The 16,334-nt window shown below is 37.8% G+C and overlaps 1 protein-coding gene across 2 annotated transcripts; it reads right to left on the bottom strand.

Moving 5' to 3' along the window:
- Positions 1 to 723: 723 nt before the first annotated feature.
- ccdc66 (coiled-coil domain containing 66) lies at positions 724 to 15,469 on the bottom strand. 2 transcript variants are annotated; one of them, XM_026932620.3, is made up of 19 exons: positions 15,277 to 15,469; positions 13,897 to 13,955; positions 13,764 to 13,801; positions 13,325 to 13,679; positions 13,160 to 13,247; positions 10,964 to 11,070; positions 10,657 to 10,769; positions 7,790 to 7,912; positions 7,388 to 7,519; positions 6,953 to 7,176; positions 6,279 to 6,363; positions 5,463 to 5,624; positions 4,085 to 4,238; positions 3,903 to 3,995; positions 2,683 to 3,128; positions 2,558 to 2,595; positions 2,075 to 2,283; positions 1,293 to 1,414; positions 724 to 1,205 (listed from the first exon to the last, which is right to left on the bottom strand). In XM_026932620.3, the coding sequence occupies exons 1-19, from the start codon at positions 15,285 to 15,287 to the stop codon at positions 1,110 to 1,112; spliced, it is 2,655 nt and encodes an 884-aa protein (XP_026788421.1). In that variant the 5' UTR covers positions 15,288 to 15,469; the 3' UTR covers positions 724 to 1,109. The 2 variants fall into 2 exon arrangements, with proteins under 2 accessions (XP_026788421.1, XP_026788423.1); XM_026932622.3 differs by having other exon boundaries at positions 2,075 to 2,280.
- Positions 15,470 to 16,334: the final 865 nt, after the last annotated feature.

Here is a 16,334-nt window from a genome sequence, read left to right as displayed (position 1 = left end):
AGTTGATTAAAGTGCCCCTAGGTGTGAATGTGTGTGTGATGGACTCCCACCCAGGGTGCATTTCACTGGGAGAGTATCCAAATACACCATGCCCCTGAACAGGAGTAAGTGCTTACTGAAGAAGAAATAACTAGAATTTGGGAAAGACCGTACTGAGTTAAAGTAATACACTGCTGCAGAAAAGGCTGGCACTGGTTTTAAACACAGCAAAGATTGCAGTTGTTAGTAGTTTTAATAGTATATCATTTAGGTTACAGTATATATATATATTTTTTTAAATAAATTACTCCTTCTCTTATAGAACTGGCCAAAAGATGCCCTCTGGCCTATAGAACCTCCCAAGTCTGTTAATGATTTGAAGAATTTACAAATTCTGAGATGAGCTTACATTTTAAATAAATATCTGCAGATGGTTAACCTGCAGATTAACTTGCAGATTGGTCAGCATTAAGTCAAAATCGGTTTCCAGGAAGAGAGTTAGAACAAACTCCCACTAGTTATATTACTGAGGCGTAAGCCCTGTCTCCTATCTTCTGTTGTTGCTATGATTGATTAATCACAGTTGTTTGGTTATTGGTAGCTAAAGAACATGGCTCGTTGCAGTCAAATCGTTTAAATATTACTAATGAAATAATGCTGATTATTAGCTGGTTGATGAAAAATTAAGTTTTAAAAGGTTTAGAAAACTACTCTGTTCTGTTATGCTCCAAGCAACACACGAACTTTACCAAAGTCAAAAATACTTTAATTCACATTAAAACCTTAAAGTACCTGGTTGAAAATGGTGAGAAATTCACCATCAAATTCATCAAGTCATAAATGCAGTTCAAGTGAACACAGTCATAATTAGCAACCCAATAAATAATACCTTAACCAATAAAATTAACCACACTAATTATCAGTTCAGCTAAATTCAGTACATCAGCATAAAGAGAAATAGGTATTTACCTTTAGGAACTGTTTAAAAACAACCCCGGTCAATGAAAAGTGCATGTGTAATTTGCAGTAGGTGCTGCAGAAATGAAATCATTCGGATCCATAGTGTGTGTTCACTGTGGACAGTAAAGTGCTGGTGTATATCATACTCTGAATGGAAATTTGTGGTTCTCTCATGGGGGCTGGAAAGCTGGTGAGTGGGTTCTGCTTTGCCCCTGCAGTAAAGGACTTAGGCTGGTTTCTAGCTCTCTCTGTTTCTGCAGCAGGCCCTGGAAATACATCCAGACAAGTCATGTAATAATAATGAGCAGGTAAATGATATGCAGATAATGACAAGCTAAAACATTGCACTTTACCTGTCTGAGTTCAGACAAGCCTTTGAGAATAGCTTGCTGTCTCTCTGTGCTCTTCAGCAGCTCAGGGTGTAGGAGAGGATCCCGCTGCACCAGAGGTGTGTGCTGTCTGCTGCTGCTCACATCTAAGTAGCACAGGTACTTTTAAGTAAATGCAATGTATACAACAGTGCTATTGAATTCTCAAACCTAATTGGTCAGAAGTTAATTAGTGTCGATTAGTTCTATATTAGCTATAACATCATCTCTGACAGTATTTCTGGCTACAAGGCAAACTGCATTATATTAATAGTTTCTATAGTAACAACTTACACAAACAAAACCATGTGTTAACATGACAGAATTTTCTGTCAGATGTTTAACATTTTTGGAAGGAGTCTCCAGCATCAGCACTTCGTAAGAATCAGAAGTAAAACTGTAACTAAGTTTTCCAATGCAAGTCTTGAGGATGGAGGTCTTTACACTTTCTGGTTTCTCTAACATGAAAGGCTGCATTTTTTTTGTCTTACAAATGGTTAAGAGAGAGAAAAATGTCCGTGATAAGAGGAACTGACTTGTCTCATGAAAGTAAATGTAAACCCAAATTAACTAATAAATTAGAAATTGTAACTGTTGTATAAGAGGAATAAAACACTGGGACATGCTGTTATAGACAAATGATCAACTTCAGTGTGGTCATAAATCCCCTTCATGTTGGGATGAATCACACCACCCCATCGTTGATTACTTTCCCATAACAGCATGCACCTAAGTGTTTTATTCCTTACTTCCTACACAGTCTATACCTGAATGTATCTTCTGTGTTCCTTCGTGTGTGGCGGGTCTGGAGATTGGGGCAAGAGGATCCAGGTGATAAACCTCGTCTGTGCGCACGTATGGGACATAATCAGATGATGGAGGCCATCCACAGCTCTCTGACTGTTCCCCTGCACAGGATGGAGGAAGAAGCTGGAGCCTGTGCTTCACGGCAGGGACAGGAGGCGAGGAAACTCTGCTAGAGACAGTGATGAAATGGAGGGAAAAGGCATTACACATGTTTAATATAGAACTATATCTACCCCAAATTCAAGGTTTTGTTTAGAAATGATTTGACCATATAGGGCTACGATTTCTAATACATTTAAATGATCAATTATTAAGTAATTATCAAGCATGGCGGGTAATATAACTTTTACTAGCTTTATAAACAATTTAATTACTTAATGGGGCAGGAATGACATTCTGCAGGTGAGTAAGTAAATCTAATAAAATTTTTTGTGATCACTTACTTTTGACTGACAGATTGTACTCTATGTGAATCCCCATCCTAAAACAAACATCGGATTAAATTAAACACCTTCCTGTACATTATAATGACCACACTCAACTACATGGATATACTGAATTTGCTTACTTTCTGATGAGCTGAGTTCGAGTGCCGCTGAATGCGAGATGGATTTCCAGAACGTGCAGGCATTGCTTGCTGTGGCGTTCTGGAAAGTGTGTTCCGCTCCACCAAGGTCATGAGCTCCATCTGCCTGCGCATCCTGTTCTCCTGCCTGTGCCTCTGCAGGGCGGCAGGGTAACGCTCTGACGCAGGAACAAACGCCTTCCCGGGCCTCTGTGTGTTCCACTCTGGTCTCCTGAGGAGCTGCTGTTGTCCCTGGTTTCGGTCTGTTCGGGCATAGGCTTCGTAAGGATCTCCTCCTTTGATGGCCATGCACATGTTCTCCTTTCCACTGTTCTTTTCGACCAGCCTGGCTTCACGTCTGGATCTTTTAATATCAGGAGGAGCCTTGTACTCAACTGTAGTTTGAATGCCTCCGTTGGTCTCAGGGAATGGGCTACCTGGATTTATTTCTGATTTCAAACACAAATGTTCAATATAAAGGATGCAGAAAAAAAGGATTGGGCTCAAAACAGATGTAGTCCATCAGTGAGATGTGTCATGTCTGAAGGTTGATTCTTTAGTTTTGCATGGGAGCTACCAGTCTAATGTAACCAACAAGAATTTCCCTCATGGGATCAATAAAGTCTATCTATCTATCTATCTATCTATCTATCTATCTATCTAAATAACAGATCTATAGCCTCAAGTTTAGTATTATGTAAATTGCATGTCTAAATTCTCTCACACTCGCCACAAAGATGTTATTTGCCTCAGCAATGTCATTTCCATTTTAACAGCTTCATAAAATACCAAAGTTCGTTAAAAAAAACAAAACAAAACAAAAAAAAAGATAATATAAACTATAATGTCATCCACATACTCTAATGTATAATTCCATATTCAAAATTTGGGACACACCTCCTGCCTGTGTCTAGTGTTGGCACAGGGTGATTCCAAACTCCTGATAAAGAATGCAATTCAGCTTCAAAATGCCGGCCATGACCTTTTAGCTGTGCAGTGTCTTTTGCCCTTTTTTTTTTTTTTTTTTTTTTAAATAGATAAAAGTATCCTAGAGTGTTTGTCAGAGTTACTATGTCAGTTTGAGCTTTCAATGCTAAACTGGTAGTTTTTAATTATAGCAATCTTATCATTATAGCACCAGTGCAAGAAAAAAATTTTAATCACATTTTGTGAATATTTGGCTTTTTGCTAAACTATCTCTTTATAGATGTGAAATATGTTACCTGTCTGAACTGCGGTGTCTTTCTTGGCTGTGTGTGGAGCCTCTGTTATGGTGTCCAATGTAGTCAAACTCTCTGAACCTTGACCGGTCAATGCTGTAATAGTTGGACAGAACAGCGTTTGAGTATGGTAGATGATTTTTAACGTGTGAGAAGAAGAGAATGTAATTATTCTGCTTCTCTACCCTGTGAGGTAGTTTCACTCCGCAACAGGTTAGAAACATCATGGCCTTTCTTCACCAGGTCTCTAATTCTCTGTAGGTGTTTGTCTTTCTGTGCTTCCTCTGATGCCCTCTGTACACTCAGATACAGCTCCTCTGTTTTGCGTGACTGTAACTCCTAAAATGCAATGAACAGGAGGTCATCTTTACCAGCCTATTACCATAATCAGTAAAAGCACAGAAACGCATTTGTCTCAGGTCAGGATATGACAATTGGTATTTTAATTCTAAAGCCCTAGTATATGACATGGAAGAAATTTGTACTTGACCAACACCAATAAAAATGGAGTACTGTATAGCCCACTCTAGAATTACTGTCACCCTTGATGAAAATAAACTAAATGAATAACCCAGCTGCCATATTTTAGAGTGGGTTTGGGGTCTTTTCCTTGTACAGTGGCCCCAAAAAGTATTTGATCACTTAAGCCACACTTACAAATGTATGAATTTCACTGTATTAGAAAACAAATGACCAGTATATCTATTATGTTTATATTTTTAAACATAATCCATTTTTTGGAAAATATTTTGCTTGAATATGGTGCTTGGAGTATCTTTCTTTAAAATAAATGACACTTGGTTTTACGTTGTTTTCTAATTCAGTCAAACTCTTACAATTCAAAGTGTGGATTAAGTGTCCAAATACTTTTTGGGGCCACTGTATAGTCTCTTTCTGCCAAACGAGCTGCTGTACAGGGCCAAAAAAATTCAGTTTTTGTCACATCTGACCACAAAACACAATCCTAATTGCAGTTAAAATGACACTTGCAAGTTGCTCTCAAAAACACATTATTCAGTGAAACCCTTCCAAAGAGCTTGCTGTTGTGAAGGTGGCATCTAATAGTCAAATTTGAAACCTGACAACTAACCTGTGATCTTTCCTCCCTCACAATCCTCCTTACTTTCAATTGTTTTGAAACTGTTTAAAATTACCGATCTGACAGTGCTTAATGGTATTAATAACTAGCTTATGTAGTTTTTATATTCATTATATAAATAGCTTGTGACTTGTGCACATCAAGTATTTTAACTTTTAAATTTTGTGTTGAAAGATCTTTGGTTTTCCATATGATTATGGATGACAATGGGATTTAAAATTTTAAAATAATTGATTTTTTCCCCCCTTTTTCCCTTTCCCTTGCCAATAATTCTTGAGGTGACTGTATTATTGCGGACTCCCAACCTTTTCTGACTTACACAGAAAAGGCAGAGAAATTTCAAAAGGGACCAACATGAGCCAATCAGAGCTTTTCTTCCCAAATACATATTAGATTTTATTCTATACTTTTTGAAATGCTGTTTATCCATCACACTGTCACTATGGAAGCACTGGCTTTTGTACCTCTTTTTGTCTCTGTAGCTGAGTGTCTCTCAGGTACTGCTGCTGCAGAAGTTCCCTCTCTTTAGCGATTCGGCGCTCTTCCTCCTGCTCCATGGCTTGCCGAGTAGCTGCTTCTTTCTCTTTCTGTCGCCTCCGCTCCTCCACCTGAGCCTCGATAGCTCGCTGGTACGAATCATGATGTAAAACAAATCCACCAATATTAATAATACTTAAAAATGTATACAATTTGTGATTAGTGTAGTGGATTTGTAGTGTGTGTATATACACTACAAATATACGCAAGTGTAACCTTTAACTCTGAGCTTGTTTACTGTCATGGTTAAAGGTGGTGGAGGGAGAACATAATCTTCATAATACAAAGCAAATTTCCCCTCTACAATACAATTAATATTTAACACGAGTTTCTGTGAGCCACGAGTAGCAGTCTTTGCTCGAATATTGTGATGTTAGAGCGGTGCGCATGGTGGTGGAACACAGACCGCACTTACATCTACTAATAATGGAAAGACTGACACTCGTCATCTTCAATTATTCATACCTCACGTGTCCTTTTGATGCACTTACAGCTACAGAGAAGACTGCAGTCTTGGGTGTTTGAGTCCTGATCTTTTTACTGAAGTAGAAATCCAAAGTGACTACTGCTAAACATATATTCTTAGGTTTCAGTGCCGGGAAAAAAAAAAAAAAAAAAAAAAAAACTGCACCAGAGGTGTAAACAGGGTTTCATTTAGAAATTGCTTTCTTTTCACTTGTTAGAAATGTTTGCAGGAAGCACTTGCTTGAGATGAAAGGATTAGTTTATTCTTTAAAGCCTACCTGATGTTCGAGCTGTTTCACACGCTTCCTCTCTCTCTCCTCTATCTGAGCTGGATCTAGCAGTGCTGTCATGGTACGCAGGTAGCTACAGGAAAACATATTACTTAGAATTCTCCATGGTATTGGTTTCACAACATAGAAACTATGCTGAAGATTTTTTAGAGAAGATTTATTACTATTAGAGCTGTGTGAACAGAAAAGTGAGATTTTCAGACTGCACAAACAAACAAAAAAAACAAAAACAAAGGCTGACTATTAGAAAATGAGTAGTTTTTACATGTACTGTGTCACTAATCCGATTTCTTTCTAATTAAATGATTAGTTACACCTGCGTAGCAGTCTGCTAGTAAACCTACCATTGAAGAATTTTTAAAGGAACTCTTTATTGGCTAGTATTTATTTAGGAGGTTGTTGATTGCACATAAGGTCTGTGGTGTTTACTACCTCAATCTGGTATAGCTGTTCCCAATTATTAGACGACAGTCCAGGGTTCTTGAAATCCCATAACCATTTTAATCCAGTATTAGTTATTCTAGAAGGCTGTTTACAAGACCATTTGAATAAGCTCATCTCCATGTGTCCATAATATTGCAGAAATCTCATATTTATATTATGTATATGTTAATGATATTTATATGTGCATGTAAATACATGTTTGAGTTCTTATTGCTTACCTTGACTTCGGCTGAAAGCCCTGAGTGGTGTCCACACTGGCTCTGCCCATACTGTCCCCTCCATATGCGCTCATGGCTTCCCAGGCAGTGGATAGAGCCTGAGAGGGGGAGCGGTGATGGGAGAGGGAGCTGCCCACATCAAGCTCTGCAGCGGAAGGAGGCTGTACTGGGAGACGCCGCTGAAACGAGTCAAAGTGCATGGCCCAGCGATCGTGATCCTCTGCCTAAGAGGAGAAACGGATATGAAAATTTGCATATATAAATATGCATAGTCATACATACACTCACCGGTCACTTTAATAGGAACACCTATACACCTGCTCATTTATGCAGTTATCCAATCAGCCAAACATATGGCAGCAACACAATGTATAAAATCATGCAGATCTCCTGAATCTCAAGAGTTTACTAACTGCAGTATACAGAGGGATGTACCTGGCTCTGGCTCTGTTTCTCCAGCTTCCTGCGCAGTTTGGTTTCCTCTCTCTGCTGCTCTATGTCCTGCAACCAGCGTCTCTGCTGCTCTTTCTTCTCTTCACTGAATGCCCGCTCCAGTGGCACAGCTTCCTAACCAGTTATCAAATACAACATAAAACTTACTAGGGAAGGGCTTAGGGTGCCATTTAGGACAAGACCATACTTCTAAACTGGTGTTTTGGACTGACCTGGAAATCTCTTCATATAAATCCCATCATACATTTTACTATTGCAAAGATTATGGCATTAAATGCTATGCACTTACATTTACATAATTAATTGCACACTTATGTCTAAAAGGGAGACTGTACATAAGTGTGACATCATGTTGTGCTGGCAGGGACATGATATAAACATTACCCCCAGTACAAACGCTGAGCGGATAGCAGACGGAAGAGGCTTTGGATTGCTGTGTGTCTGAGGAGCTGGTGGCCGGTTATTTGCGATTTCTGTGCCAGGCTGTTTTATTCTGTCCTCTTGCACCTATTTAGACAAATTTGCTTTAGACAGATATAATTTTACCGGCAACAGAATCAGAAATGCTGAAGTACACCTGAGAACATAAAGTCAGCAACACGATACATACATACAGAAGGAAGCCTAGAACTGCACAATGTAGCTAATTTCAACATCATGATAAACTGTTACAAGACAGTTTCTGAAATAGGCTATGCATCATCAGTACATTTACACCGATCTGCCATAACATTAGAACCACCTGCCTAATATTGTATAGGACCCCCTTGTGCCACCAAAACGGCTCTGACCCGTCGAGGCATGACACAGGAAGATGTGCTGTGGTATCTGGTACCAAGACATGAGCAGCAGATCCTTTAAGTCCTGTAAGTTGCGAGGTGGGGCCTCCATCGATCAGGCTTGATTGTCTAGCACATCCCAGAGACGCTTGATCGGATTGAGATCTGGGGAATTTGGAGGTCAAGTCAACACCTTGAACTCTTTGTCATGTTCCTCCAACCATTCCTGAACAAGTTCTGCAGTGTGGCAGGGTGCACTATCCTGCTGAAAGAGGCCACTGCCATTAGGGAATACTGTTGCCATGAAGGGTTGTACTTGGTTTGCAACAATGTTTAGGCAGGTGGTACGCATCAAAGTAACATCCATGTGAAAGCCAGGACTACATGAGACCCAGCAGAACATTGCTCAGAGCATCACACTGCCTCCGCCAGCTTGTTTTCTTCCCATAGTGCATCCTGGTGCCATCTCTTCCACACCCACATGATGCACTGTGTGTTATGACACATTTCTATCAATGCCGTTAACTTTTTCAGCAATTTGTGCTACAGTAGCTCTTCTGTGGAAATGAACTAGACGGGCTAGCCTTTGCTCCCCGTGCACATAAATGAACCTTGGGGTGCCCATGACCCTTTCGCCGCGTCCCCGGTTGCCCTTCTTTGGACCACTTTTGGTAGGTATTAACCACTGCATACCGGGAACACCCCACAAGAGATGCTCTGACCTGGTCGTCTAGTCACAATTTGGCCCTTGTCAAAGTCGCTCAGAGCCTTACGCCTACCCATTTTTCCTGCTTCCAACACATCAACTTTAAGAACTGACTGTTCACTTGCTGCCTACTATATCGTACCCTTTGACAAGTGCCATTGTAATGAGATGATAAATCTTATTCACCTCATCTGTCAGTGGTTTTAATGTTATGGCTGATCGGTGTACCTGATTGTCAATGCCGTTGTATGCATGTGTTGTTTTTCTCTCTCTTCTGTGTGTCATGTGTCCATGACGCTTGTTATATTGTATGACGTGCTTGACTTTGTGAAATTTGACCTACTACAAGTTAACATATCCTTACCGTATATACTCTGCCAATGTTTATTGTGTACAGTCTGTATACACCCATGTTAAGTATGTTTTAAAGTGTAGGGATTTAGGGAAGTTGGGTTGTTTTGGTAAAGAAAAGTTAGCTGGTTATGTCTGGGCCTACTCAATGTCATTTACTGGTGACAGTGTAAATATTGTTTTTGTTTTTTTTTTCTTTTCTTTTTTCTATGGCAAAAATATGTAGGTCGCATCGTGAGAATGTTACAGTTTCATGCCATACACACATTCTATTAGTGTCAGCCATAGACTGGGTTCTAACACACTCCATTGTTTCACACAATAACAGACAGCTGACTAGACATTAAAAAATATTTTTGTATGTTTCATTGTTTCCTCCTTTTCTATATTAAATTAATTATTTTTGTACACAAACTAAAAGTACCATTACCACTGTTTTTCACAGGACGTACATGTGACACTATTTACATATTGTGTACTATAAATATTCCTTTGAGTATCACAATATAGTATTATATATAGCCTAATATACCATAAGGATTTCTGCAAGGAGTAAAACACAGTGGGGTTTGCTGTATAGATGGTGTGATTTGTTAGCAAACAGAAGTTAATTATTTTCCACTAACATTACATCCCAAAGTGTTTTATTCCTTTTATATCACAGCAATATGCCAACGTTTACAATGTTATAATTATTGTTTAACAATGTTGTTCTTTTTAATCAGTTATATTTAATGTTAGACAATAAGACAAGTAAGTTCCTGTTAACACTTACATTGTAGCAACAATAAACACTTTCAATCAGCAGCCTGATATTTTCTTTCTTCAAGTTAATGTGACAAAAAAAAAAAAAAGTAGCTTGTCATATTACAGAGAAACTGCAAAGTGGAAACTCCTCTGTCCTCCTATGTGCAGTTTGCTAATGAATCACACCATCTATACAGCACGCCCCAATGTAGTTTATTCCCATTGCAGTAAACCTACTGACCATTACAAACCACAGAAACTGCTTCCATAAATGTTAAATATCTCCTTACAAAAAGTTTTACCATAGGATTCATTATACATTTTCTTCATTAAATAACATTTTTATTTGTTTATTATAAGCATTAGTTTATGTGGAGTTTCTGACATACAAGTCCCCATGAATGAGCTGTTACTATAGAAACAATAAGGTATTAGAACGAGTGCATTAATATAAACCTGTGATCAGAATTAGTTATAGAAAACCAATTAGATTTGAGAATTCAACAGTGCTGTGGTATAACTAAGTATAAACAGGAGTATAAGAAGTTCAGTAAGATATTTCACCCAAATGCTAAAATGTTTTAGGGTTAAATATTTGTTCAGAATTACGACATGTTCAATATATTTCACATCTCTGAAAAAAGAAAAGGTTCTGTATCATGGCTTACCGCTGAGAGCTGGTCACCTGATCTCGGTCCAGCTTCCGTGCCTCTCCGTTGATCACTATGAGCCAGAACCTCTGCGCTCTCTTTCTGCTGCTTTTTAAGTGCCATCTGCTCGTCTGTACACCAACAGAAAACATGCAATGACCCACATCACACCATCTAAACCACTCCAACAGGAAGCAGTCCGTCTTTATCACGTCAGCCTCCAGCTTTCTCTACAAAGCCATGATTAATATTAAATGACTTGTCAGTCTCTACACAAAGGCCTCTAGTACAGATTGTGCAATCAGACACTACCCCACTTTAATACCTAGCTCTCTTCTCCATTGTGCTTTTTTAGCCTTGAGCTTGTCTCTCTTCTGCTCACGTTCTCCAAAAGTGCTGAACAGGCCTGCTGGGGTGGAATCGCTCAGGGTTCTGTTTCAAGAGAACAGAGAACGTCAAATGTATACACCTACACTGTCCTGCGTATTTATTCTATCAATTCCTGAGTGCTCAATATTTTGTCCAACTGGCTCTGTATATGTAGATAAGATGACAGAATGTGACTTGAATGAATTTGCAAGGTGAAAATTGAATGTGGCAGAAGTCAGAATCAAACTAATCTTCATAAAGCATGGTTTATGATATAAACCTTACAGCTGTTAAACCCTTTGTCATTTTTTAATATAACAGCCCTGTGTTGCCTGCATGCTGAATTGCAGTGGTAATAAAATTATTGCAAAGTCATTTCATTCCACCCAACTCCCTTCACCTAAAACCATGTATGTCCCCTGGTTTGCCTTTTCTGGAAAAAAGAAAGAGTCACACAACTGTTTAGGCTGAGGGTTGGAAAACTAATTCATTACATTTTGTGAATCACAGATTTTCTGAGGTACCTTGTAATAATAAAATACCACGATTGATATAGGTACAGGAAAACTTTTACACGTTACAAACTGCACCTTTAAGTATGCAGACTGGTCAAAATGTGGAAACTATCACTGCAGAGGTTTTACTTTGTAGGAGCAGATGAAAAAACAATCTGTTTTTATAATAAGTATTAATGCATAATAATATGCAAGAGTCGATATGCTAATGCAGGCCATGCGAAAACAGCTTAACAGGGAAAAGGGGTGGTGTGTGTGTAGCGTTTCTTGGACATTTGTAAAATCAAGATTTCTTGATGAAGGTAAAATATAGGCATCTATGTGCGTTTGGCTTTTGTCTAACAACGTGGGGCTTCATTTATTAATCTTTTAGTAAAGTTGTGTGTAAATGTTTGAGTAAGCCAAGCCAAACTAAAATTTTCTGCCAGATTTGCAAAGTTTCGGGAATGCTGAATTTCTTTGCACTCATGTACATATGTTGATCACCGGTAAAGTGCAAAGCGCGTTCCCCACACAGATCATTTGCATATAGTGGCCAACGCAGAAGTGGAAGTTATTTTGACTCATGTCTACTCCAATAAAAATATTTAATCATATATAATATTAATAATAATAAGCTAGTGCTAAATCTTCCATCAGCTGAGGCATTTGTTTAAGGCTTACGGCTACGCGCTGACATACCGCCCTCCTCCATTTATACGGCACCATTTCTTTTGTCATAATTGAATGATTGATTTTATTTGTCTTTTTATTTATGGGTTGGCTCACTTTCTTTATTTTTCATATTGTTTAATTAATGCGAATAATATAAAATGACTGGGTTTCACAAAATGTATTCTTAGTCCCTCACCTAGTGAACTAGCATGAGGACTTGTTTTGATAGAGACTCCAAAGCACTTCTATAAATCCCAAGGGAGTTTGCTAAATGCTGTAAACATACTAAAAATACACAATTTAAAATCAACAGTATATTCCAGATATAAAAATGCAGTAGTCCTTGCAAATTATATGATTAGAAGTCAATCAAGTCAAGGTTTAGTCATCTTATGTGCAAATTTACACACACTCAGGAGCATGAGTAGAATGTGAACATTTTTCCAAATTTACAGGATTTTCATGAAGACCAAAGTTCTTGTTTAAACGCTCATACGAAAGATTTACGAATCAATCCGTTCCTATTCAGCTTGATGTGTATATCTACCATGTTGAACAATTCATTATTTAATATAGACAAGGTTAACTAACTTTAAACTGACTCCATGTCTACAAAATACCTGTGGCAGTCTGGGAAATGTCGGTATGGCTGAATTCTGTCAGCCAAAAAGCTTGGGTTTTTCGCCAGAATTGGGTTTTACACTCTGACACCTCAAATTTCATAAATTTCAAAACAACTTAAATGTTTTATTTAATTTTTAACCTTGCTTTTTCTGTCTTCCTGCAAAGACCATGTTGTGTAATAAGCCAATTTTTTTGATTAAAATGAGATTTTTAAGATTTGTAAAACTTTACTAGTTTGATGAAGTTGTTGGAAAGCTACATGTTGTAGTGAAACGGACATAAGCCTAATCAGTTCAGTTTGTAATCAGATACCGGCTGTCAAAATGTCTGCATCACATGATACTGAACATTTAACTTACTTTTCCTCATTTCTTTGTGAGTTTATTTGTTGGTCCTTTCCAGTTACACTAGTCACTGTTTCACTTTCTTCCTCCTTTGTAGCTGCTCCTGTTAGTGAGACACAGTCAGTTTACACAAAGCTACACTCAGAATAATCTACAAAACTCACCAACTCAAACACTCACCATTCTGGTTGTGAGCTGTAGAGTCGTCTTGGACATTTTGCCCTGACGCCTTGATGCTGCTGAGGATCTGCTGAAGTTGTTCTTGAGTTAAACACACTAAGCTCTCCTTTACAGTCTTCTCTGTGACATTGGACGTTTCATTGGTGGACTTGGTTTTGCTCTCTGACTGCAGCCTGACCACCCCAATGATGCTGCAGTGATCAGTCCTGCTCTTCACTTTGGTCTTTCGGCCATTGACAGCGTGATTGACACCTCCAGCATCTCGGCACTTCCTGTCTCTCTGCCATCTTTCCTCTTCTTTAGGACCCTGTTTGGAGGTGGCTGCGGCTTTCGCTGGTCTGTTCTTCTGAGGGACCTGGTATTAACACAAACATTATTTATTTAGACAGTCCTTATCACAGTTAATTTGTGAAAAAATAAAACTGCACCACATACTTACTTGACAAAATCCCATTTTGCTGGAGGCCTTTGACTCACCTATTGTAGGAAAAAGGAAAAATCACAATCTTTAAAATACTATTTACATAACTGCGCACACAATTGAAGAGCATAATCAGTGAAATTATTTTTACCATAGTGGGCTAACACGAGCTTGGGCTTCCCATTCTCAAGTTCAAACATCAGGCCATCACTGTAAAAACAAACAAACAAACAAGAAAACAACAAGGTTTATGTCCAAGTCTCACTCTTGCTTCAGTGGATAATCTCACATGGATATTACTAAAAACTGCTGCTGTAATCATAAAGACTGTCCTGTGCTCAGCACAGGATTCAATCACAATACGCTCATACTGAACATCTTTATCATAAACATTTACAGAGTTTTTCCTCACCACTATCACCTCTGGCTTGATCATTAGGGATCTAAATCTACATCTGGATTTCTGTAAAACTGTTTTATGAGAATCTGTATTGTTAAAAGTGCAATAAGAACTGAATTGAATTAAGACTTTAAGATGTGTCCTGTGTCAATGTGCAAAATCTGTCATGTCAGATCAGTGCTCAGATCAGAAATCCAGTGTTTCAGGCTAATGTCGGATCAGTACATCCACAAAACAAATATCATCTCTAGCAGACATGGTGCCAGGGTCAGTACTCCTAATCACTTACTGAACTCCTAATCACAAACTTTAGAGAAAATCTTTTTCAGATCAAAAATGAACATTGATCTGTGCTAATAATCACATAATCAAGTAAACAGGGAGTGAAAATAGATACAGCTGTTTCTCCCCAAAGTTTTAAGCTTTACATGCAAACTCCTTTGCAAAGGATTTCACATATTTCTGAATCATTTATATGTCTATAATTATAGAGTCATTTAGTATATATTACAATAATGAGAGGTGTGATAAGGATATATTCACATTAAAAAAAAACCAAAATAATAATGGTTATATAGACATTTAAAATGCAATTCAAAGGGAATTACTGTGATGTAAGAAAAAAAATTAAAGAAACAAAGAAACAAAAAGTAGTCAAAAATAAAACAAAAAAAAATGAAGCAATAATAATAATAATAATAATAATAATAATAATAATAATAATTTGAACATTTAAAGACTTGTGCCTAGTGATTAAAAATGTCTGTAATGTCGCTCAGATAACTAATATAGTTTAAAAATTAAACTCATCTCATTCCCAAACAGTCTCTATGTGAGCTCTATCTAATCTAATCTAATCTAATGTGGATATTTAGCTAGCTAAGTGACTCATAACCACCGTGTTAACATTAGCTACCTATCTATGCTAATAGCCACATTAACCACGGTTAAACACATTAAATAAGATTAGATAAGAGAATTATAATAAGTCAGATAAGAGTATTATAACAAACACATAAACTCTGAATGCGACGCTGTTGTTCTTCAGTTTTAGTCACCGACATTTACACAGCAAGCTAGCAAGTTCATTTAAATAAACCGTAAACCAAACCCTATGAAAACTACACTCACCCCAGATTCATTATTTAATTCTGCACACATTGAGCTTCATAAAAGACAGTAATATTTATAAACACCAAATTCATAAAGTGCTGTTAAGCCGTCGTGTCGCTACTCCGGTTGCTACAAACAACCTACACCGGTGTTTGGATAACCGTCGCTCTGGCTCAATTCCAAACAGCGCCCTGACTCCTATCCAAGTGCACTACATAGGGTATGTAATTAATACTCCTCCTGTAACTTATGCAGCCTATGTAGTACACTATATGTGATTAAGGATTAAGCCTTTCTTTTTCTTCGTCGTCTCTGTTAGCTGTTTTCTTGTTCAGTCGGCGTTTTATTGGCACCTACTGGGCGCTAAAAGAAACTTCACTAAACTTCCACCAACCGGTTGTGGGGAAAAAACGAATAAATTTGAATTATTAAATAAACAAAGCTTGTAATTTATACATGCTACATGCATAGAAGTCACATGGCCCAATTATTTTTAAACAAATACATACTCTGAGTTTCTGCCTCTGGTAGCCAGTTAGCTCCTCACACATTACATTCCACCTCCGGCTCACAGTAACATGGGCAAAAGCAGCTAAAGCTAAAATAGTCAAGTTATTAATGAAAATGAACATTATTTATAAATCACACAATAAACTGTGAAACAAGGGCGGCCAACAGTAGGGGGTCCCATTATTATTATTAGTAGTAGTAGTAGTAGTACTAGTAGTAGTAGTAGTAGTAGTAGTGGTGGTTGTTGTTGTTTGTTTCTTTGTTTTTTTATTTGTTCGTTCATTCATTCATTCATTCATTTAAAGGGAAATGCATTTTTTTTTAAATAAAAGAATCATACATCATATAACACTGGACACCATTTAAATTTAAAGATCTTTCATTATATTAAAACGACACTATTAATAAGCTATAACACAACTCAGAGTTTTTCTTTCTTTCTTAATAAAATTAGTGCACTGATCAAATAGAACACCATTTTAATTATACATATTTTTAGTAGTAGTGGTAGTACACTGTAGCAGGGGGGCAGCAGGGCAGATGGGCAGGTGTGAGAGATTATATGC

This window comes from Pangasianodon hypophthalmus, chromosome 20 (genome assembly GCF_027358585.1).
Source record: "Pangasianodon hypophthalmus isolate fPanHyp1 chromosome 20, fPanHyp1.pri, whole genome shotgun sequence".
NCBI lineage: Eukaryota > Metazoa > Chordata > Actinopteri > Siluriformes > Pangasiidae > Pangasianodon > Pangasianodon hypophthalmus.
This window is presented reverse-complemented; position numbering and strand designations above follow the sequence as displayed.

What these genes read in the sequence shown, in the direction of transcription:
- ccdc66 (XM_026932620.3), bottom strand. An exon ending in AGAAACAGAGCCAGAGCCAG is followed by an intron (nt 7,177 to 7,387) that starts GTACATCCCTCT and finishes TTCTCCTCTTAG; the next exon opens with GCAGAGGATCACGATCGCTG. An exon ending in GGCTTTCAGCCGAAGTCAAG is followed by an intron (nt 6,364 to 6,952) that starts GTAAGCAATAAG and finishes GTTTTCCTGTAG; the next exon opens with CTACCTGCGTACCATGACAG.